This window comes from Parasteatoda tepidariorum, chromosome 2, assembly GCF_982258835.1.
Source record: "Parasteatoda tepidariorum strain Cologne lab strain chromosome 2, Ptep-v5.0, whole genome shotgun sequence".
NCBI classification, from domain to species: Eukaryota; Metazoa; Arthropoda; class Arachnida; order Araneae; family Theridiidae; genus Parasteatoda; species Parasteatoda tepidariorum.
Window position 1 is genome coordinate 111,552,079 of NC_141756.1, and position 26,417 is coordinate 111,578,495.

At 29.0% G+C, this 26,417-nt stretch overlaps 1 protein-coding gene and 1 long non-coding RNA gene across 2 annotated transcripts in view; one reads left to right on the forward strand and one right to left on the reverse strand.

Moving 5' to 3' along the window:
• Positions 1-2,822: 2,822 nt before the first annotated feature.
• LOC107445755 (transient receptor potential-gamma protein-like) overlaps positions 2,823-26,417 on the reverse strand; it is a 108,032-nt gene continuing 84,437 nt past the window's right edge. Inside the window, exons 13-15 of the mRNA XM_021145790.4 lie at positions 26,065-26,106; positions 9,976-10,159; positions 2,823-7,717 (exon numbers count right to left, since the gene is read on the reverse strand). Coding sequence (XP_021001449.2) covers positions 6,921-7,717; positions 9,976-10,159; positions 26,065-26,106 — 1,023 coding nt within the window. The 3' untranslated portion in view covers positions 2,823-6,920. The remainder of the gene's footprint in view (positions 7,718-9,975; positions 10,160-26,064; positions 26,107-26,417) is intronic.
• The window catches only part of LOC139425033 (uncharacterized), a 32,300-nt gene continuing 23,468 nt past the window's right edge, over positions 17,586-26,417 (forward strand). Inside the window, exon 1 of the long non-coding RNA XR_015431614.1 lies at positions 17,586-17,715. This is a non-coding gene — a long non-coding RNA (uncharacterized LOC139425033). The remainder of the gene's footprint in view (positions 17,716-26,417) is intronic.

Below are 26,417 nucleotides of genomic sequence, written 5' to 3' on the forward strand. Positions count from 1 at the left end.
TTTTTTTTAAATTTTTGTTTCGATATTTCAACGTGAATAAAGTGCTATATATAAAAAAATAATTATTTTTCCACGGGATAGAGGGAATATTAGCTGAAAAATGAATAAATTTCGACTCCGGAGCAACGCACACGACTCACTACATAACTCCACTTAATATTAGCTTATAATTTTCAAACTCTGCTCAAAATTGTTATTGATCTATTACGGGCCCATAATAGGCCAAAATAGGTTTCATTGAATAACCATAATTAGGTTCTTTAAGATCTTTTCAGCGCTTCTTTAGTGAGGCCATATTGTGGCCCTCGTAGATCTCTTAGTTTGTCTATAATTATTTCCTTCGGTACGATTGTATAACATATCATAAAATAATATCTGGTCTAGTTTGAAAATTATAGGTAAATATTAATGGGAGTTATGGTATCATTTATATGCATAGCATATGAGCAACAATTTCCCCTTTTTTAAGCTATTGTTTGCTTTTATAAAAAAGAAAAAATATTTCCTGAGAAAAAGAATATATGATTTGCCTTTCAATATTTCGAAATAAATAAAAAACGATTTATGAAATATAATTTTTAAAATGTTGACATTAACGGGTTTCGAGCCCCGGACCCTCAGCTCCGGTAATTTGTTGCTTCCTATCACGTAACTTCAGTGGCCACGACACTGTTTTGTCACCAAAGTGCTTTCCCTCACCTTTTTAATGAAATCATATCGTGCCCCCTCGTGGCACCCTTATTTTTTCTATAATTCTTTCCTTTCATACGATTGTATAACATATCATAAAATAATATCTGGACGAGTTTGAAAATTATTTGTAAATAATTAGGGGAGATATGGTATCCTTTATATGCATAGCATATGAGCAACAATTTCCATTTTTAAGCTTTTATAAAAAAGAAAAATAAAGATTAAGGGAAAGGAGTATTTTATTTAAGTTTCAATATTAAAAAATAAGCTAAGAAATTTATGAAATACAATTTTTTAAATATTGACCATTAACGGGATTCGAACTCCGGACAGACAGGTCAAGCTATTTGTTGCTTCTTATCGCAACCAAACACGGCTTTGCCTCTTATATCAAGTGCTTACTCACTCTTTTTTAATGCAGCCATATTGTGCCTCCCCTTTAGGTCCCCTAATTTGTCTATGATTATTTCCTTTGGTCAGAATTGTATTATACTAAAATATCATATTTCATCGAGTTTAAAGATTTTAGGTTAATATTAATGTTAGATAATAGATCATATATATATATACAGGATTTAGGCAATAATTGTTTTATTATCATACGAACTTTGAAATGTATACATACATGCTAAAATATTGCACCACATTGTCGGCCCCCTGATTTATTTATTATTATTTCCTTTGGTATGGTACCATAGTATGTTATAGTATAATACCTGACTGAGTTTGAATGTTATAGATTAAGGGGAGGCAAGGGGGTCATTAAATCTATGCAGTATAGAAGCAGCAATTTATTCGATTTTATATATTACGCACCTAGAAATGGAAGGAAAAAAAATATTTTACCCCATAGTATTGTAAACAAACAAAAAAAATTGTTTCCTTTCTATCTATCTTTAATCTTGACCTTGTCCGGGTTTAAAACCCGGACCCTCGGGGCTAGCAATTTCGTGCTTTTTATCACTTTACCTTACCAGTCACTTACCTCCGGGGTTTCGAAGCGTTATAGTAAAAAAACGAAGACGAATATGGCAAAAAAGAACATATGAAATTATTCCGAAAGTATTCAAGTTTTATGCCGCGTGTTGTAGCTGACCTGCGTGAAAGGATAACACGTGCTATCAATAACATAGACAGTACCATGTTGAGTAGAGTATGGCAGGAACTGGACTATTGCATTGATGTATGCCGTGTGACCCCAAGGGTTCACACACAGAACACCTGTAATGTATGTAAGTAAAACTTGAATAGTTTCGGAATAATTTCATATGTTTCATTTTGTCATATTCGTCTTCTTTTTTTTTACTATAACGCTTCGAATCCCAGGAGGGAATTATGAATAACCCTGTATACATATAATACATATCATATTTAACTAACACGCCTTTATAGCTTGTTCACCAGGAGTTGGCACTTGGCTCCTCCTTCATCACGTTATATCAGACGATACTATTTCGCTATTTTTGGGAGAAGGATGTGAACAATCCGGAACAAGGTTGTTATTTGGCGATCGTATGACAAAAATATTTATCTCACAATCTTTAAGTGCATTTTTTAACTTTAAATGATCAAAATTTGATGATATTTCTCTCTTTTGAGTGAATGGTTTTTACTTTCTGAGATATTTTGCTGCAACATATTTAATTAGTTAGAGCAGTGTTTCCCAAACTTATGACTTTAGTGTACTGTTTCTAAATTTTTCGTAACGCTGTGTACCACTAATAAAAAAAATGAAAGTATATTTCAATAATAAAAAATTTCACTAAAGTTAAAAATCACAACTGACTGTTGAATGAATGTGCGAAAATGCTTTCCATCTCTTAATTTTGTCCACCAGTGTATAATAATATCGACTCACATATTCACCACAGAGTAATGTTTAAAAATTCGACAATACCTTAAAACGAAAAAATTTCAAATTAATTAAATGGTTTTAAAATTTACAAAGTGTCCACCCCTATCATACAGCTAATATGCACAATTTTCTTTCAGATAACAGGTTTTGAGAAGTGTAAATGTAAGAGCAAAATATCATCCGTCTTTAATTATTATTTTATTACCTTACGAGAAAATTATTTTGATTGGCATTTGAAGGAATTATATGAAAAGTCAAGAACAAGTGCATACAACATTTTTAAAAAATTTATTCTGCTCAAAATTGGTTTATTATTATTATACAATATAATTTCTTAAAACTCACATACTCTCTTGCTTTACAATTTAGACAAATTACGTATAAAACTTTTAGGTTAATTATACATAACTATGTGTGTGGATGTTAAAAAAGCTTGGAAGCTATTGTTTACAATGCAGTCTACTTTTCCATGGTGAAAAATATAATTAAATAATCATCGGGATTTTAAGTTGTTAAATAAACTAGTAAACTTTTGAAAATGACATATTTATGTTTTACAATAAAGAAACTGTAAACTATTTCGTTTCTTTTTGTTCATTCTCTAAGCACTAATGATATGAAATAAATAAAATATATATCAAAATAAATCTCTTTCTATAATAATATAACTATATACTAGCTCAAGAGTAGACTGTACTTTTTGTACTTAATGTACAAAGTAATTCGCAATGACCACCCTTATCGCATAGTTTAAAATACTTGAAATCAAAAAATGTACACTTTAAGGGTTGCAAATTAATAAAATGCTTTTGGAATCCAATTAATCATTATTGAGGCAGGCGGGACTAGGAGCATCAAAATCTGCTTCTTTCTCGTGCTTTTCCTCTCGCTTTCGTCACTAGTGATGAGACAACTTTCGTTTCTTAATTTGCGAATCCCACGGCTTAATTTTCTCCAAGGATTTTTAAAATATGCATAAAGGGTAGTCATTACTGAACACTATGCATTTAATATTGCTAAATGTCAAATAGCTGTCAGAGATAAGCATCTAAAAATATGTCTTCAAATATCTTTGAATAGCAAACTAATCGTAGGGCTTCGGAGATGTAAACTTTGAGTATCAAAGGAAGATATCAGAAATTTATTACATTTGATTTAAATAACTAAAGCGTTACTATAAAATATGCAAGAAATTTATTACAGTGTAAAAAAAGAGTGAATGCAACTCCCTCATATTAAATCTGAAATATATTTCTTGTGAGCATCGAGCCTTATACCGGTTTTTTTTTTCAATTACATGATAAATCTAGTAAAACTACGGTTGCTATTAAATCAATTCAGCCCTGATTCATTCTAGGATTTCGTGCTCGCAATTCAAGGATTGAATTGTTGCTACGTGCCTTTTTTTTTCATTCTAAGTGTTTCTTTCTTAATTTTATGCATGGTATTGATAATTTGAATTGTTACTATCTATTTTTTATTAATTTCTATTTCGTCTTAGGTCCTCGTGTGTTATTTATACTTTTTAATATTAACTTTTATTTATATTTCACTTGATGCAATACAATCCGGTGTTTGAATTAGCGCTATCTATTTTTTTGTTGTCTTTGTCTCTAATTCATTAAACAAATCTTTTTGTGACATTCATACTAGTCCTGATAGATTTTATTTTTTCATGTTTCATTTTATCTATTTAATTTCTATTTTATCTTCTGTTATTTATACTATTTCCTATGCAATACCATCCGGTATTTGAATTGGTGATATCTGTTTTTTCTTCTTCTTTGTCTCTAATTCATCAACAAATCTATTTGTGACATTCATACAAGTCCTGATAGATTTTATTTTTTTTTGTGTTTCATTTTATCTATTTAATTTCTATTTTATCTTAGGTCCTTTTGTTATTTATACTATTTCCTATTGATTTTTATCTATGCAATACCATCCGATATTTAAATTGGTGATATCTGTTTTTTTTTTCTTCTTTGTCTCTATTTCATCAACAAATCTATTTGTAACATTCATACAAGTCCTGATAGATTTTATTTCTTTTATGTTTCATTTGATATAATGCACTCCCGAACTTGAATTGACAATATCTGTTTTTGTCTCTGGTTCATCAATAGTTCTGTTGCATTTTGAGGATTTTGACAAATCAATAACTTCGAAAATCGGTTCACTCCGAGAGTTACTACGCCGTGGAGATGAAGTGCAAATGAAACTAGTGAGGAAGTATAAATAAAAACAATTCTTGTCCAATTCGTTTTTCAAATTTATTATTTTTTTTTCTTCAAATTTATTATTTCTGTCTTGTGACATTTGTATACAGTTTTATTTTCACGATTGCAATCAAATGTTTGCCTCTTAGAAATCAAAGCCTTGAAGCTCTTTTTTTCTTCTTAAAATCAGCAAACCTTGATCTTCATTTGATTCAGTACAATCTAGATTTTGAATTGGCACTATTTTTTTTAAATTTCTTCATTCCTATTTCATCAGTAAATTCTCCAATGACATTCATACTATCTCTGATTGATATCATTTCTCTTTCCTTTGATGTAGAGTATCTAATATTTGAATTGGCGTTATTTATTTTTTATAACTTTTCTGATTAATCAATGGCCACTTTATCTGGCACATTATAAAAGTAAAATTCTTTTGAGATATTCAATTTTAGTAAAAAACAAGGAAAAAGGACATCATGACTAAGTTTGCTAAATTCAGAAAATATTCCTGAGAATGAAAAGTCAATTAATTTAGATAACCAAAGTAAACAAATCATAAAAATGAAGCGAGTCTGTCGGATTTTTTTCCCTTCGAATTTCCATTTTCGAAGCATTTTTTGTTTTCACTGCTGATAATTAATATATGTTCTATCCTAAATTCAAAAATACAAAATATTTTTGTCAGCAAGACTTATTTACTTGACCTATTGGTGGTGAAATATGTAATGTCCCGTTCATTTATCTACAGTTTTCCCTACAATGCACCTGAATTTTATAATTAAAAAATACACTGTGATAACATATTTATTAACTCCATTGCTTTAAGGTGTCTAAGATAGATATCTGCATAAAATAATTGTTAATTTTAATAACTAAAATAATTAATTATTATAATTAATTATAAATATCTCATAAAATAACTATTATAAATAATAATTAAAATTACATTAAAACTATTTTGACACGCAAAAATAACACTAAAAAAGCGAAATTACAGATTGTACAAAATAATTTTGATTTCAATTCAATCTCCCTGCGAAAATTGTGAAGAAAGTAGGACTAGCTGCGCCATATCAGAGCTATATTCAGAAATACAAAAATAATCACGGGATTTAAGGAGACGTGTAAGTAGCAACAAATTCAATTTCAATAGTACTATTTTTCTCTTCGTCGCATAGCATGCGACGCCGACCATACGTGCACAAAAACGCCGAGCGTATGAGATGGAGACGCTGACAGAGAAAGGGTTAAACTAGAATTCTCTCCTTCTTGATTTCTAACTAGAAATGTAATAATGAAGACTATTGTTTATTTAATTAACTAAATAATTCTTATAAAATGATTTTTGTACTATAATGCACCTACATTTACCTTAGAATGTAGTAGGGGGAAAAAATCTAGCACCGTGCACGTACTTTGCATCTTTTTCACTTCGACTAATTTTAATAGCGAAATGGAATTTTTTGAATGATGGATTTATATTTTTAATAAAATTGATATAGGGAAAGGAAAGAAGAAAAAGTAAATAAAAAAAAACAGTTCAATTAAAAACGGAATGGCTAGAATTTCAATAAAGCTATCGTTTCCGTATACGATAAATTTCTTTCCCTTGCTCAACACAAATGAATACAAAACCATTCATGGATATACTAAAGAAAAGATAAATAAAAATGTATTTTATTTAAAAATATTTCTTTTCGTTATGTTGCGCTTTGAACCCTTCTATACTAAAATTGTGATTGCTCAAACTGTAGCCAAAATAGTAGCCATGCAAATCATAAAAATATAGAATAATTTATAAAGAAAAAAATAATTAAAATTTATTTTCTTAACTTAAAGAAAAAAAATTTTTTTCCAATAAAATAATAATTTTAAGAATTTTTTTTCTTCCCAGTAATCAAATTGTACTGTCCAAAAAAAGGGAAAAAATGTATAATGTTAGATATGCAGGTGTTAGATGTTTCAATACATTAAAATACCTTCCGAATTTTACAGATCAAATATAAAAGAAACTTATCAAAACGTCTCCTAAATAAATAAATGAAAATGATAAATATCAGAAATAGTAGCATTCCTTCTTTGATGTTTTCTATATGTACAGAAGATGAAACTGAAATTTACAAAAAGTTTTTCAGCACCTTGGGCGAGTTTTAAATCCAACCAGAATTATTCGCAGAATAATTCACACTCTCAACACCAGGAAGAATAGAAGTTCTCTCTTCCGGTTGGGAGACATGAGGAACTGTTTCCGGCTGTCCAGTAATGGAACTTCTTGGAGTAGGCACATTGGAACTGGCACAACTGGGAATAGGGGACAGACTTCTGACGGACGAAAGCTGGTGTTGGTCACTGGTGTACCTGCCCAGATAGTCCAGTGAATTGCTCTTTGTCCCCAACCACTGACTGAAAGGTGCACTCACCGTCCTTTGGGCCTGCAGGTCTCTATCAGCGCTGCTATCTCTCACTTTGTTCTTCGAACCACCAAGATTATCGTTTGCAGAAACTTTTTCAGAGTCTAAAAATGCCAGTCGCAATCTGGACGAACTGAGGGCGTTTCCCAATTTTCTGGCGAACAGCGATCTTTTGTTGATGACAGGAATGTCCACCGGGGTCTCTGCCGATTGATCGATGCTACTGCCGCTGCTGCTCGTGGAATCATTCCTTCTTTCCATCTTGCCAACCGAGCTGCTCAATGAATCTTCACTCTTACTTCGACTGAACCTCGCCTTCGCGTGTCTCGTAGCTTCGACCAGGTGACTCCACTTGCCTTGTTTCTTCTTTCTGGTGGCCAGCCTTGCAATTTTGGCCATCCGAGGACCACTTGGGGGAGAGTTAGTATCGTCTACACTGACTTCAGGAGTGGATTGGAAGGAACTTTCTACAAGGCCTATGTCGAAACCTTTCATCAGCCTTCTCTCCTTTTGGCGGCCTTTCTTTCCCGCAGAACCTGTAATAAATCAATATTTTTGTGATTGGTAGCATTTTGGAACAAATAATCGTAATTATAAATTCAAATAAGAATAATGTTTCTCGATAAAAGTTTTTTTTTTTAAATTACTTATTGCGTTATCAAATTATTAGGTTGTACAGTCAGTAATGCAAATCTTTGGGCTTTGGCTCTTAAGCAAATAAAATTAGCATTTGGTCACGTAAATCATTACAGATACAATTCCTGGCTATATTATTAGACGCACTATAAGATTCTATGTAAAATTATAATTATCAGGTGATATTATACAGCTTTATTGTTTTTACAAAACTTAAACCGGTTTACATTTGTTTACGCTCCTATAAATTAATTAACATTGTAATGCAATGCATTAAAAATAAATGCAAATAGGAAGAATATGAAAATAAGTTCTTTTATAAGTGTTGTAGTTGGACAAGCCTATTTTAGCAAACAAAAATTAAAACACCTTTTTTGCTGTTAACTACATCAATTGTCCATGTTATTTCAATTATTTGATGCAGTCTTTGCCATAACACACTGATGGAATGAGACCCGGAGTTTGTAACACTAAACATACCATAACCGGTCAAATGACCGTTTAAGAACTTTTGCATCGAAAATCCGCATATCATATTATTGCTTTTAGACATTTGACTTCATGACTTTTCCTAACAATTACATACACTTAAGATTCTATTATTATTATTATTTTGTATTTTGTTTGTTTCGAATAACACTTCTCGCAGACCTATTTCTACCACAACCGGTCATTTGACCGGGAGAACAATTTATTGCTTTATAAGGTTATCGGATCAGAATTTACGATATAATACGCGTTCAACGTATTGCATTCGATGAGTTGCACATTTCTGCAAAGACTGTTGCGTAGTGAGTTCCATCAGAACAACTGTGCATTCAAATTTCAAGAAAATACCTAAAATTTTAGATTGGCATTTTTGCGTGAGAAAAAGTGACAAATACTAAATGTTTTGGTAAGTAACTTATATTTTATTTTGATAGCTTTACTTCATTTCTAACTAACTGTTAGTTTTTGCCCACAAAAAATGTCGAAACAATCAAGACAGTAAAAGTTCTTTGGAGAAATAATATTAATTATAAGAATAATTATAATTCCTATATATTCTTATAATTATAAGAATAATTATAATTCTTATATATTCTTATAATTATAAGAATAATTATAATTCCTATGTATTCTTATAATTATAGGAATAATTATAAGAATTACAGAAATAATAATAATTAGGAGAAATATGTTTACGGAAAATGTACAATGCAAACACCCTGCAACATATGTAAAAAATGCGTCGAGCATTGAATTAAAAATTCTTATTCTTTGTGTTTGTAATACATAAAAATTATCAATGTACAATTCTGTTTAATTATATTAAAGTTTTTTTTAGTCTATTTCCTTCCTGATATCCATATTTCATACATTTAATCAAGAAACATAAAGTCCAATTATTTGACCGGCTATGTTAGAAATAGGTATAGATTAAGTGTTGGTATGTTTAGTGTTAAAGACGATGAGAACATTGAATACTGTTACAATGCACAGGACCCGACTTAGCCTAATTGGAACCCGGGATAAAAACTTCTTTGCCCCCCCCCCTCTGCTTCACTACTCCAGTATGAAGAACCGAACTTTATAGAGGTATTTAAATTTTTCACCTCATTATAGATAACAAGAAAAATGATGAGAACCTAATATAGCTATTAAGCGCCCCCCCCATCCTATGGTCAGACGAAATATCGTTGTGTCCAATTTATTAATTTTCTGACAATTTTATGTCCATCATGTCGAATGCAAGTTTCTGATTGTTAACTTTGTCATCTAGCTGCGAAAAATCCATATCCCTGCTGACATTAGGGCGGAATTTAGCTAAAATTTCGCAGTTACGATGGCTTTCGATTGGCCAAATTTGTCCCTCGTCATTGCGAAAATTTAGCTGAATTCCGCACTAGAAAGCCATGGATTTACGAAACATATAGATTGAGTATAGATTATTGAAGAAGCTAACATAAACTTGTCGTATTTTACACTGAACTGACATTTTGCTAAAAGAAAGTTGATTAAAGAAGGAAACTTAAAATAAACTTTCTATTCGATTTGGGGGGAAGGGTGGCCTGGGTAACTGCCCCGTATGCCACAGCCCAAGTCAGGCCCTGGTTACTATTGCAAAACAGCATTGGATATTCCTTGTGTTTTCAGCTATTGGAAATAAAGATCTTACTCTGTCCTTGTTCTTTGGTGGCTGATGTGTTGAATCCACTGTTCTTCATCACTTCTATGATCTCGTAGCGGAAGGAAGAAATGTCCTGTTTGATTTCATTCACATCATCTTCAGTCACTCCTTGGTTGTCTGCTTTCCTCTGTTCGTCTGTCACGTAGCGTCGCACAAGGTTGCGCATGATGTTCTGCACAGAAAAAGAACGTTCATAAGCAGATGCAAAACTTTGTATACGTATTAATAATTAATGTTGTTGTTGTTGTCGTCGATCATTAAGGCAGAGAGGGTGCGATTTTTCTAGTTTTATAGTGGCACTATTGCCAAGTATTCAACTTCTGCCAAACCCACACGTCACACCCTCTTATAGGGCGGATCCATTCATACATTCATTCATTCGTTCACAGATCTTATTTTGACATGAACCAGCAAACGATCACTCTCCAATACAGTACCCCTAGAGGTATTGATTCATTATGGACCCATGGAGGACCTTGTGACCTGATGAATATAAAGTGCACCAGTTACCATTTAGTCAGACTGCGGTCGGCTGGATTCGAATTCCCGTTTACACGAACCTGAGTCCAATGCTCTGCCAACCAGGTACTCCCGGCCTATTAATACTTAATTGTTTATAGATTCAGGATCTATTTTCTGAGTTTATAAAATGTTTTAAGGGCACAAAAATTCAAAATATTACTTCAATTCTTAAACTAGTTTCAAAAATTTACCTGAAACTTCTTCGTAAGAAAAGAATAAGATGATTATAAAACATGCAGAAGCCATTTTGTAAACTTAGTATTGACGTGATTATTGTATATTGAAAAGTATAAGTACGTGTTTTGATAAACGTATAAGTACAATTTTTAACATTGAATTCTAAAATATGAAATGTATAATAAATTAAACAGCAAAGTAGCACGTACTATTTTCCTTTTCCCGCTTTTTTTGCAATTTTTATGAAATTCAGGTCAGGAAAGTAAAACTATTAATGATAAGAGTTTTCAGATTATTCGCCACAAACATGTATTTTTAGTATGAGTTGAATGTCATTATAACACAGTTATAAAAGTATAAACATCATTTAAACAATAAAAATAAAGTTGCTCATAACATTAAAGCTCATCCATTGATCAGGGACGGGACTTAATTATTATTAATATCAATGATAGACTTTTTATTTTATTCGCCACAAACATGCATTTTTAGTATGAGTTGAATGTCATTATAACACAGTTATAAAAGTATAAGCATCATTTAAACAATAAAAATAAAGTTGTTCTTAACATTAAAGCTCATCTATAGGTCAGAAACAAGACTTTTCGAGCACAAATTGTATAGTTAAAACTTTGTAGATTTAAAAATCTTCCTCTATTACACAGCATTTACAATATGTCTTCTGCATGGCCAACACAACAGCTTATAAATTCCCAAATGCATTAAAATCTTATATTTTTTAAAAATCAAAATTTATTTTTAATACTTTGATTTATTACAAGAAAAGAGTAAAAAATATTTATAAAATAACCCGGAACAAACGGCATTACTTGGGAACGCGAATTGTCGAACTGAAGTAAGAATTGTCATAGGTGGAGTTGATGTAAATAAGAATAGTTTCATTTGCATCTATAATTTTAATACCGTGCCTGATATACGAGTCCAAACTTAAAACTAATGAATAATGTATGATATATTTTAAGAAAAGCGCTCGAAACGAAATTGATGAAGAAAAAAGAATGGAATATTCTTCATTCATTTGCATTCAGTCTTTTATATTTCTGCTTCATGGAATTATTCATTTATTTATTCTTTTGCTTTAAACATGATGGGATTTAAGAAATATAAAATATCCAACTTTTTAAATGAAAGAGGCAAAAAATTAGACGTTTTGGCAAAGCATTTTTGATGTATCCTTTGAAAATTTATGTAGTCCGAATTCCTGTTAACCTTAGTAATAAGTTATTTTAAAGGGTCTGTCGTTCGGTGTCTTAATGCAAATATAAAATAAAATCACTTTTATTATGAATAACCCTTTCATTTCTCATTTTATGGTAAGTAATCATTTGAATCACAACTAGGACTGGGCTATGAATCGATATATCGCGACATATCGATTTAACGCCTATATCGGCAAACCGATACAGCAACTTTCATTCCAAGCGATGCATCAGAAATCTGATTTAAGCCGTCGAGTGAAGAAGACGATATAGCGATATAGCGATACACGCAAGGACTTTCTCTTACGTTCCGATGCCAACTCGCGCTGTGGAAGACGATATTGTTTCGTTATGTTGAGACGGCCTTGACTGATGAGCGGTAGAATCAGAATCACTTTTGAGACCTTATATCGTTATATCCCATGTTCGTTTTCGCACCTTCGCGATTTGAAATCGTTTCTTGTAGATTATTTTCAATGGGATTAACTTCGTGATCGCCGTCGTAACCTTGTTCTGAACGCAATCTATTATTGAAACGAATTTATAAAGAAAAGTTTCTTCATTAATTAGGTAAGTTTTTTATTTATTTTCTGACAAAACTTTTTTTATATTTTTAAATGTGAAAATTATCGGAAATTTAATTTAAGGCACCCATAAGGAATTAAATTACAAAGTAAATAAATTTGTTAGGTTATTTTTTTACTTTCTTTTAATTTATTAAAAACCTTTCGGATAAAACTTCTTATAATTTAATGGGCTTCTATTACTGATTTTAAATTTATAAATCTTGAGTTGTTTTTATTTTCAGAAATAAAGTTAAAACAAAACTTATTTTTTGGACATAAGTCAATAAACTTTATTTGTTCAAAAGAATTTGAAAAGTTTGCGAATTTTATTCATTTCTTTTTTTTTTTTTTTTATCAATTACTACTTCGTTTTATTAAAGAGTAAAATCATTATTTTTTTTTAATTTTCGTTTTATATTATTAGTTAATTAGCTAAATATATTACCGAATATCACAATTCTTTTGTTTTTATTTTTAAGAATTTAATTAAGAAACTTAAGCCTTACTTTGTTTTTCGTTCATAATTCGGTCATTATTTAATTTAATTAAATTATTTATATGAAATAATAATAAAAATAGTGTTTAAGAAGCATTTTTTTTCTAAAATTTATTTAGCTCTTTGTTTTAAGCATACAAATAATTTTTTAACGAACTTATTTTTTAAATTTTGTTCCTATGCTGTTAGGTAAATATATTGATAAATTTCACTTTTATTTATTTTTTTATTTTTAAACTAAGAAATCTTTTGTTATTTGCGTGATCATTTTTAGAAAATATAACAAAACTTGTGTTTACTTCTTCATTAAGAATTTGAACATTACGATCGAACTTAATAATTCTGTAATTATTTGCGCATAATAGTACAAGCAAATATTGATTTGTTAAAAAAAGTTTCTTTTTTTAAAAAAAAAAAATATTTTTAACACTTTGTTTTAAGTGTATAATGAATTTCTTAACAAACTTTTTTTTAAATTTTTTAAATTTTCTTTCAATAATTTCAGCTAGATATCTTTATAAAATTCCCTTTTTATTTTTAAACTGAGAAATCTTTCAGAGAACGAAAATTTTAAGAAATTATTACAAATCTTATGTTTACTTTTTAGTTTAAAATTCGAACATTTTTAATTTTAAACTTCGGCTTTTAGTCAATCTAACTTTTATTTTAATTAAAATATATTTTGAAATTTTAAAATCAGCTTTTGTTTAATAACAATATTTTTTTTCATTAAGGGTGTTTTAGGAGTTAACTTAAATTAAGACTGCTTATACCTTATAAACGATAAAGAAGTGCAAATATTTCATTCTGTATCTACACACATTTTTTCAATAAATATTTTAAGTAAGATTTGTACATCTTAGTCAATTTATTTAATATCTTTCTTTAGCAAAACATATATATTTTCAAATTTATAAATTGATTTAAATCAATATGCGTATGAAGTCTTGATAGAAATCTGACTTTCTGTGCCTTAAAGTAAATGAAATTCAAAAATACTATATCGCGATACATCGCTATATCGCGATGCAAAACTGACGATATATCACGATATATAATTTCTAATATCGCCCAGTCCTAATCACAACTAATATCTTACTTATCTGATAAGGTGTTTGTTTTCAAAACTGGTTTAATCATTTTCAGAAATTTTATACAACCATAAAAAATCTCATTCAGACATTTAAATACTGTACTTTTTTATGAAAATGACCAGATAAGTTAATAAGTTTATGTTTATAGATAGTTTCCATTGTCAATGTTTATTCGTTGATAAATGAGTGAATATCCGATTCACTAATTTTTCAGTCCCTGATCAAATTATTAGACGCACTGTAAGATTCTATGTAAAATCTTAATTATCAGGTGATACTTTATACAGCTGTATTGTTTTGACGCGGTTTGCACTTGTTTACGTCAGTGTATCAATGGGTTAACATTGTAATGCAATAGGTTAAAAATAAATACAAATAGGAAGTATATTATAAGTCTCCTGAATAAAAACCCACTACATGTAGGTCTAAATATAAAAGTATTGCTTACAAACTCGTGGAAAACATGTAAATTAAAAAACATGTTAGTAAGAAACTACCGTGTGTCTTATAATTTGGTTTAATTATCTAATATAGACTTATATAACACCTTATATAATAAGTATTCTATATTTATATTATATATCGTTTAATTTAACCCATTGATTTAATTATCTGACTTCCTTGAAATTCAATTTCTCAGAAACTATTCAACCGATTTCATTCAAATTTTGTATTTTGCCATTTAAAATTATATTCTTTAAAATGTTGCAAAAATTATATACCTTACGATTCAAAAATATTTGATAAAATTATAAAAATATAGAATATTCTTAAATAAAAAATTCGTTTGTTATTCCTTTCTTGAATAAAATAATAAAAAATCATAAATATCTACTAAAATTTTATTTTTCGCATGGCATTATTTTTAGATAAACAAATTCTGCAATTGCGTTTAAAAGGTTTTCAATTCACTTAAAACATCCCAAGATTTAGAGAAGTTCACAAAAAATAAAATTACCGTTCATGGATCTAAATTTCGGAACGCTCTCCAGAGTCCTGACCAAACTATTGAGATCGTAAATCCCAGATTGCGGCTACCCCCTATATTTTGGGGTGTCAGAAATCCGAATCCGTCGAAAAAAAGGTATCTTTATTCAGAGAAGGCACGTTTTTTAGTCTGCTTTCGTAACTTAGTTATGCACTTATTAATTAGCATATTTGAGGTCACCCTCTCAAACCATTGAGATTGAGTCCTAGATCGTGAAAATTCGATCATTAGAATCAAAAGTTATTCAGGGTGGTTCATTTTTTTTGGTACACTGCAAACCATTTGATATTTAACTATTGAATGAGTTTTTTTCAGTAATAATTCACAAAATAATTTTATTTCTCAGTAAAAAAAAAAAAAACGTTAATTTAATAAGCGAGAATTGTTTATTTATTTTTGTGATTATCAGTGGAACATTTCTGGTATTAAAATGTGTTGCTGCATTACATTAAATATAGAAATAGGAAATGTGCAAGACGATATTATTTTCAGTATATAGTACAATAGTATTGATAATACTAGTGGGCTGCGCCCCCTGCTCGCTAACGCTCGCCAATCCCAGAAAATTGTTTCGCAATCTTATATGGTTTGCTTCGCTCGCTACTAACTTAGGTCCATTGCAAATGCACAAAATTCTAAGAATTCAAAACAATCATTCAAATCCATATAACAACTTTTTTTTAAAAAAAAAATTACATCTTTTTAGTAAATACTAAGTCATTCAAATAAATTTGAATTCAAATAAAGACTCGTTGACTGAGACTCATTTTTCAATGAATAACTAATAACAATAATAAAACAAATAAATTCGTGATATAAATTAAAAATCGTCAAATAAATTCGTGAAAAAAAGCGCTTTCGACAAAATACTAAAATAGAGATCTATCGACAAAGACTACTCACTTCTGACTAGCTTAATAGCATGAGATTGCCGCAGCTGAATTGTTATTTCAGTTTCCGTTTTTAAAAGCGCTACATGTTGAGCCATCTCAGCTAGATTTTGGCATGTGAGATTTTTAGCGGCAATCACTGGTCGATTTTCTAGCGTTGCCATTCGGGGAGTTGTAATGAGGCTTTTTTTGTCGCTGTGTAAGAGAAATATATATATAGATGTGTGAAGATATTCACAGATAGCCCAGTTTGTCATAATAAAAAAAAAACGGCAACGTGATGTCAATGTCAAAAACCGCCACAGCGGTCACAATTGTAACCCTTTTGAATTGTCCCAATAAGGTCGTAATGTGACTTTGATATTACTCTACCTTGTGATATCACATAATCTCCGTGACTATTCATTGTCACTTGGTAGCCACAAAAATACTTGTATGGGACTTTCTTGTTGCCACTTTGATCTCTTGAAAGTCATATGGCAATTCATCTCCAATTCAGTACCCCCCCAGAGGTATTGATTTGTTATGGGAACGGTGAAGACTTTGTGACCCACCAGATTTAACGTGCACCTGTCGTCATTTACTTCACGGGAAGTCTTCGGACGGCGGGGATCGCACTCACGACCTCTTGAACGCCCTTCCAACCAGGTTATCCCGGCCTCCTCTCTGATAATTAAATATGTGAATCACAATAGAGTCGGAAACGGTCAAAACAATTATATTTACAAGTAAAAACCTGTTTAAATATCTCCGAAGGCATATATATACATGACTTTGAAAAAAATTAGTTTTCATTAACTCTTTTGTTTTTTTAAAAAAAATGCTTCCGTATAATATTTCTCCATTCCCCAATGCTCACAGTGCAGGAAAAAAAAATATTTTAAATGTAAGATACCATTTGTCTAAATATCGAACATTAGTTAAAAAAATTTATTTATTGTATATATATATATATATATATATATATATATATATATATATATATATATATATATATATATATATATATATATATATATATATATATATATATATATATGCTCGCGTTTTCTTTTAAGATTCATGTTATAAATTTTAAATTTTTTACAACTTTTATAGACACAAACAGTCTTGATAAAATTTATTTAATTCAAACATATTATTGCAGAGGAAGAAAAATAACAAAATTTTAGAGCGAACAATTCCAAAAGCTAAGCATTTTTGTAATTTTAATTAAAATGATTTTTCGTACATATGGACTAATTGATTGTGTTGCAAGATATTTTTCAGGAAGAAATATGAACAAAGTTTCTATAGTATACGATGCATTTTGCATATTATATACTGTGTTTAGACACTTTTATGTTTGACAAATAAATAGCAGTTTGAAATTATTTGTTTAAAATTTTAAACTAAATATTATAATTTACAAAAATGTAAATCGAGAAATTGTCAATACTAAAGGGAAAGTTTATTAAAAGAAACAGCTAATTGATATTTCATAGCAAAAAGCAAACGATTCTTCAAGCTTTTAATCACATCTGACGTCAGCTTTTTTTCTTCTTTTTATTTCTCCCTTTGGCGACGACTGAAAGTAGCGGTAAATGCTATTTCATAACTAAACGTAATCATTTGTAAAAGAAATTTTGCAAGATTAAAATTCTTTCATTTTTGTAGAGTGCGTGAAACATGTTAAACGCTTCTGCTCTATAAAGGTTTTAATTAAATATTGTTAATTTATTGTCGATTTTCAACGAAGTTTAATTATTTGGTGAAGAGGACGAATCACTCGTTAGGTAAAGCTTAAAATTAGGATTATTCGTTTAATCGAAAATTTCATCCGAAAATTGAAGTGATGATGAATATTTTTAAAGGTGGTCATATTTAATTAATGTTGTAGGGAAACCTCCGTATCGTGATCTGTGGCAGAATGATCGCCAAGTCTTGGCAACTTTCGGGCAGCTGCCCGCGGGAAACTAAAAAAAAAAAAAAAATATATCACAGAAAGGGACCAACTCGAAAGGTATAACTCGTAGCCATCCCCCTTTTTTTTAAAAAAAACTGCAAGTTTTAAATCTATTTAGCACCTTGGCGATTGAAGTTGGCGCGACAGACCACGATACAGAAATATCGCCAGTGTTGTGTTTAACGTTTTATTCTCGTGGTTGAATGTTCCAAGCTTTTGATTTTAAGAATTTTGTGGTGGTGATTTTTAAATTATTCTGATTTAAAAGTATTCGTTTTATTCTTATTTAAGAATTAGTCTTTGATGGTGTATGAAGTTCTGCTACATAAGAGGGGTAAGTCATTATTTTGCTTTTTTAAAGACATAGAGATGATTATTAAAGAATATTGTTTTTTTTTCTTCAGAATTATGGCAATAGTGGTTCTATAAAACGAGGTTTCTCACTTATGATTTTTATTAAGTCTAAGTAATTCCATTGTTAAAAGGATCTTTCATTTTTAAATGCTTATTGAGTGTTAATTCTCGATTGCTATGTCAGTATTAATTAATTGTGATCACATTCATTCTTTTTAGTTTCTCCTCATTTTCATAATAGTATAATACACTCTTATCAATAGTTTTGGCAATCACTGTTTTAATTACGTTTTTTAGTTTCTAATTTTGATTGTTTGAGTTTGTTAAGTAATTAATTCATTTGCACAGTTGTTCTATATTTTAAGCTTCCTTTTTTAAAATTAAATTTATAAATTTTTGAATAGTTTAAAAATTAAAATATTTTAAATTTTTATTTCAATTTAAAATCTTGATTTTAAATAGCTGTTGTAAAGTCCTTCAAAAATTATGATAATGGTTAAAAATGCAATGTCAATAACATTTATATTAATTTTAAAATATTTAACTTTTATTATAAATATTACGTGATAGAAATTCTTGCTTTTTCTGAGAATGACCCACCCATTAAATAAAACCTAACATTAGCATGCATATGGGATTCATTAAAACATGCAATTGGTGGTATGATATTTACTAGAAACACTGCTGCTTATATCAGCGTTTAACACATTTGCCATGTTAAATGGCTGTGGTGATCCGTATCGTGATCTATAGCGGAATAATCGCCAAGTCTTGGCAACTTCCGGGCAGTGGTCGGTGAGAAACTTTAAAAAAAATCACATTGATGTTGTTTACAAAACAAATTACATGCCTCTCAGCATCCGTGATTTTTTTATATGTTCATGCAGTAATATTTTTACAAAAATATTTATAAAAAAAATCCTTTAGGAGTAGACCAACTTACCAAACACTATGAACTATGACAATAGTTAAATATAACAAACTCAGTTATAGGAAATTAAAGTGATAAAGGATATTTGAAGCAATAGCTGAGAATTTCTCAGGAAGCATACTATTTTCTTTGATACTTTAAGTAAAAAATGTATTTTTAACAATGAATTGATTCATGAAATAAGTCATGTGTTGTAAAAAAAAAATTATCATATATACAACACACAATTTTTTATAAATGTTATATTATAAATAAATAATTTTTTAGTATTACTGATTTTTCAAACTACTGATATTTCAAACTAAGGATTTTTAAACTGTTTAACGATAGTTTAAAATAACTTCAAGCAAATTAAAGTTGTGAAAAAATATGTTAAATAATAGATTAAATTAGATGAAATTAAAAATGAAAGAAAAATAGAAATTTAAAAAAAAATAGGAATTTAAGATTTATTAAATTTTATTAACTACGTGTAAGCTACAATTATATAAAACCCATAATGTAAGATAAAAATACAAGAAAAGAAATAAAGAAAGAGTAAAAAATTGAAGAAGAAAAATAAAAGAATTAAAGAAAAAAAAATATAAGTTATAAAAAATTATTATTAATAAATTAAAAAACAACAAAAAGGTGTTTATTTGCGTCGCATTAGAGCTGCACCATGGGTTATACAAAAATTGTTTATTATTGCTGTTATAATCGTGTGAGCTGATTACAAGTTCATATCGTCTTGTTATTTTTTCGAATTTATTATTTATTTTTGGCTGATAATTTTCATAATTTTTATTTTATTTCATTGCTTTATTTCTTTCCTCTTTATTTATTTTTTATGTATACGACCAATTTCACTCAAATTTTAAAAAATAACAAATATTTAATAAAGATTATTTTTTTTTGCAATGAGTTATCTTTGGATAAACGAATATTATAATTGTGTCAATTAAAAACGAAACCTTTTGACGCCAGAAGAGATAGGACAATATTTTTCAGGAAATGTATTTGTTTCCTGATGGAATTTAAAAAAAAATAGCTAATTAAGCATGACTTAATTGGCCAAAGATAATTTCACATAATATTGTATATGTACTTAATGTTATGCATATATACTTGTTTTAAATAATAAATTTAAAATATCTATTATATTTTTTAATGAAATTATGTACAAAATGCTTTAATTTGCAAATAAAATAATAAGGATGTTCAAATTACAATTTCTATAAGCATCTATAAAAGTTGAAGCACATTATAACCGAAAACAACCCACCAACTAAAACTCATAAGTTAGTGAGAATGAATTATAAGAAATATTAATGATAAGCATTAAGTAAAGGATTAATAATTGTTTACAGATATTATTAATAATTGTATATGAAGATAATAATAATATGTTTGAAGATACTATTAATAATATATATGACAATATTATTAATAATATATATGACAATATGACAATATTATTAATATATGACAATATTATTAATATATTGACATTATTATTAATAATATATATGACAATATTATTATCATTAATAACAATATTATTAATGACAATATAATTAATAATATATATGACAATATTATTAATAGTATGTATTGCGATTTATTAATAATATTTATGAATGTAATATTAATAATATGCATGACAATATTATTAATGTATAAGAATAAAGTATTAATAATAAGCATACAGGTATTATTAATATGTATAGAGATATTACTTCGAATATGTATGACGGTATGATTAATAATATATATAAAGTTTTTATTTAAATATGTATGATGATACGTTTAATAATTTATAAGAAGATTTTATTAATAATATGTATGAAGGTATCATTAAATATGTGTATGAGTCTTACAAGGGAAACTAGGGAAGTGTGACTCGCCAATTTTAAAATAAACTAGTGGGATGTATGCCTTATGAGGAATAATTTTAGGGGGCAACATTCATTTCGGCCCATAGGTCCTGTGAGAGATAAAAAATAATTCAATATATAGAAAAATCGGTATTTTATTACTTCAATGCAGACTATTAGTTATTGTAATTGTCTCATACTCCAATTAATTTTATGGTACTTACTTTCACGTACTATATAATGCATATTTATTCTCAAAATTGATTTTGAAAATTTCATATATCTGTAGTTTTTCAGAAAAACCTGTTAGGTTAATTTAAAAAAAAAATTGACATCAATTTTTTTAACTTTTTTTTTCAAAAATTTTCCGAATTAATTGAAGTATGTAATTGCAAATCAATCAATTAATTAAGAATTAATTAGTTAATAATTAATTAATTAATTTGCTGATTGATTTATTAATTAAAAAATTATTTAATTAACCAATTAATTACAAATTAATTGGAGTATGAGACAATTACAATAACTAATAGTCTGCATTGAAGTAATAAAATATCGATTTTTCTATATATTGAATTATTTTTTATCTCTCACAGGACCTTCTATGGGCCGAAACGAATGTTGCCCATTAAAATTATTTCTCATAAGGCATACATCCCACTAGTTTATTTTAAAATTGGCGAGTCACACTTCCCTAGTTTCCCTTGTTAGTATCATGCATTATGATAGCATATGATTTGGTTAGTAAAAATATATAGTAACGGAAAATATAAAATGACGTGGTTTAATATTAATGAAGTGATGTGACGTTGACTCAGCTCCATCTTCTCATTAACAGATTTATAGATCGCTAAAAATAAAAGTGTTTGACAACTTACATTTCGTAATAATGCAGACTGAGTTAAATTCTAAAATAAAAATTACTAGAACAAAGAATGGAAATAAATTGCTCAAACTATGATTTGTATTTACTTCCTTCGGTTTGAAAATAATAAATCGAATTAAATTATGAAACATATAGAAGAATCATTCATTGCTGAATTTAAAAATATGAGCCTCTTTCAGCGCTAGTTGTCCATTACGTTGCTCGATCAACACAGTTTATGTTAGAACGAACATTATTTTTCCTGAAAAATTACAAAGTTCTTACATCAAAATATATATCTTAGAAAATTAGTTTCCAGGGGAACTAATTTATCTGAAAAGAAAACTTAATATCCGAAAAGAAATTGAAGTGGGAGTAGATAAAAACTGTGCATCATTTTGCAAATAATTCAATTTGTTGTTCAAAATTTTACGGTGCACAAAAAATAAATAAATAAGCTGACCACCCTAAATAAGTTTTAATCTAATAATCGTACCTTCCCGTTCTAGGATTCTACCTTAATGGTTCGTGTTTTGTTTAATAATATTTTCAAATTATTAAACAAACCCTCGAGGACATTTTAGCCCCAGATCAACTGACCCCAGTCATGAACCAACAATAGAGCATGTCATCGTTAATTTTTACTAATCAACTTTTAGCCTTACATTTTGAATTTTTATCTACTTTTGATTTTAGACTTCATTGACTTCTAGTCAGACTTTTACTTTTAGACATTTACTATTTGGACTTTTAGTCTTCATTGATTTTAGTTTTGAGATTTTTTTTTTATCTCTTGTTTCCTTATTATTATAATCATTTAATTCTCGACATTTACACTGGAGCTATTGGGCTTCATTGCCTTTAACACATGTTTTTAATTGTCAAGTGTTATTGTTAATCCACTTCTAACTGATCACCACCACTGTCATTTGGCAAAATTTTACTGTAATTTTAGTTTTTAGAGAAATTTTATTGTAATAATTTTACTTTTATCTCCGTATACCCCCCTGGGGTGGGTCGGAGTTCAACCTATCTTAATGGTTCGTGTGACTTTAAATATGCTAATTAATTAGTGCAGGCGATATTTTAAGTTACGAAATAAAACACAAAAACGTACTTTCTCTAAATAAACATACCTTTTTTTCAATGGGTTCGGATTTGTCACTCCCCAAATATAGGGGGGTAGCTGCAATCTGGGAAATATAGTCTATACACAATATAACTTTTAGTATAAGATTTATTATTATTTAATATAATTATAGTCGATAAAATTTTGAATTGTAAGGTATATAATTTTTTACATCATTTTAGAAAGTTCTAAAGATAAGATGAAATATTCAAAAAGTATAATTAACATTAAGGGGTCCAAACTTTGGACCGCTTTCCTGACCATTGGGACCCTATTTCCCAGATTGCGGTGAACCCTATTTTTTGGGGGATAAAAATCTGAATCCGTGAAAAAAAGATCTGTTAATTCAGAGAATGAGCGTTTTTGTATCTGATTTCGCAACTTAAAATACTGTCTGCACTAATTAATTAGCATATTTGAGGTCACCCCCCTCGAACCATTCAAATCGAGTCCTAGAACGTGAAGATCCGATCCTTAGATCAAAATTAATTTAGGGTGGTTCGTTTATTTTATCTTTCATGCACTGTACACAAAATAAAAAAGGAAACACTTGAATAACCTTTAAACTAAGAATCGGATTTTCACTTACTAACATGTGATTTTAATAGTTCAAAGAGGTCTTAACTATGTGAATTCAAGTATTTGAAGTTTAAAAAAAAAGAAGAAAAAAACTTATTTCCTAGAATTTTTCCTTTTTTTCCTTGTGGACTTGGATTCTTCTCCCCTAAAATAAGGAGGTCAGACGAAATCTGAAAAATATGTTCCCAGTAATAGTTTAGAAACTTGACCTACTCAGGACCCGCCTTGGGGACTGCAAATTATTAGTCCGTAAATTAGCCAAACATCAGAAGAATTCGCCAAGTTTCGAAATTCTTAGCCAAAGGCAAATCTTAACAATATTTTTATGATTGATTTCAAATCAAAATTCATCAAAATTCCAAATTAAAATACAGATTTATCATAAATTGTATTGTTTTGTAAATTGCAAATTCAAATCAAGAGACATTTTGCACTTGAGGAATAATAAATGAGAGATGAATGGAAAAGTGGTAGAAAAATACGGATGTCTTTGAGAAAAAGAAATGGGAATATGCTGGGGTTAACTTTTGATATCTTCTTAGACTAGAGCAGTAATATAAGAATAAGCAACATTATATTATCAAGGACATTATATTATTATGTATTATAACATTATATTATTATGTATTTTACGGTAATTTGTCTCATGCATTCTTGTTGCTTGCTTAATGCTTACAATATCTGGATTTGATATAATTATAATTGCTTATGCGACGTATCTAACGGAAATTATTGTGATCGAAGTTTTAAAAAATGCAGGATTTATATAAAAAAATTTTTGTTGACCATTCCTCTTGACCTGAAAAATTCCTATTGACCATTTTTTCTTCTAACAGGATGCTAAACGTTTTTAAAAAGTGCTTAAAGGTGCTTATTTTTGATTCGCATTTTTTGATTCCCAATTCGAGGTTGGTAAAAAGTGCTTAATTTTCTATCTTTTAAAAAGAGATTTTTTCTTTGCAGTGTCGATCGTCGTTCTAAATTACAAAAAATACATGATCTTCGCGTTTTTCTCTGCGATACTTATCGGAAGCTAGTTATTTTATCATGATCATGTAAAGTCTTTGAAAATGTTTCTGAATTTTAAGGATTTTATGTTTATAAATGACGAACTTTAAATGATAGGAAAAATTAATTTTTATTACTGCACAGATCCAAATTATGATTTTTTTTATTGGAAAGTGATTAAAATTATTTGAGTGCTTAAAAAGTTCTTAAACGGTGCTTATTGTTTGTTGAAAAAGCTGGCTAAAGATCGAGGGGAATATATATTTTTCTTTTCGGAAGAAAAAATCATTCGCCCAACACACAATTTTTTTCTCACCGAATTTACTATTTTATCACGTTTGGCAAGGTGGAGCGTCCTACCTGATTAAAGCTAATCTTACTTTTATCTCTAACATTTGAAGCAATTTAAAAAAAAATAGACTTTTGTGCTTTAAAAATTATTTATTCATATTCGTTTTTTAAATTTAATAATGAATGGAGTTATGAATTTGAAGAACTACTTATTTTAATATTATTTTAAGTCAAATAACTATAAATCGAAATTTGTACCAAGTTGGTCTAAAAAATTTTTGTTAAAAAAAAGATTTAAAGACATGGTTTATTTGAGGCATTATTGCTTAGATATTATCTTCGTTTAACTTTGTCCTTTATAATAACATAATTTAAAAAGAAGTAAGAAATTTAAGTTCTTACAACTCAAAGTTTATTCGACCGTTATTGAATTTTGAATTAAAAAGCAATCAATATTTATTAAAAATAATTTCTTGCCTTAAATTATGTTTGAATAAACGATTTTTATAACTAATTACAAGAACCACTTAATTCCATGATTAATTCAAGAACTAATAAAACTATAGATCCCATGGAAAAATAAATTTTAAATTAGCATAAAATCATCCGAACTTCAAACACTCTCCTCAATTTTTAGGACAATATTTTTTAGATTGCGGTAACCCTTTATATTTCGACAATCAAGAATCTGAAATGATTGGGGGAAAAAAAAGATGTATCTCTGCAGATGAAGTAGGTTTTGTAACTACACCATTTGCAATACTTAAATAACATGTGTAAGGTCAAGATTTTAAACAATTTGCCAGATGAAATTCGGTCATTAAATCATAAGTTATTCACTTCTTTATTTTGAGAGCTATCCATAACTAATTTATATATTTCATTGAGTTAATAACGATCGCTGTTCTTGAGACACTAGTTTTAAAATGTGATTTGGTTTCTGTTAGGGGAAAAAAAATGCATTTGAAGTGATTCTCAATATTGCATGTTTTACTTACGCAACTTCATAAAATATAGCTACGGCCCTTAAACTATATTCCTAATCAGTATAAAATTCTCGTAAAGGCAAATAAGAAATTGGCATCCCTGATTCATTTGCTTTACTCAGTTTATCCAAAAAACACAATTTATGCTCAACAACTATCACATGGGGCATTAATATTTACCTGGTACTGGAAATCTCTCTCCATCGCCTGTTTTGCTCTTCTCTGAAACAAAGATTATCCATTTTAATTTTAAAAAAACTGAAACATAAGTTACAGGAAATTGAAAATTTAAAAAAAATAATAATTATAAGCTAACAGCCTTGGTGGCTCAGTGGATAGAGCGCTCCCTTTTAAACGAGGTGACTCTGGTTCGATCCCAGTAATGGCTGGTATTCGAATTCCGCACCCGGCTCGCACCGGCCACAATGCTGACGTGAAATATCTGCAGTTTTAGACGGATCATGGGTTGCAGTCCCCCTGCCACCATGCTAATCGTGAAAAGTTTTCGTTGTTTTCTACGCCATGTAACGCAA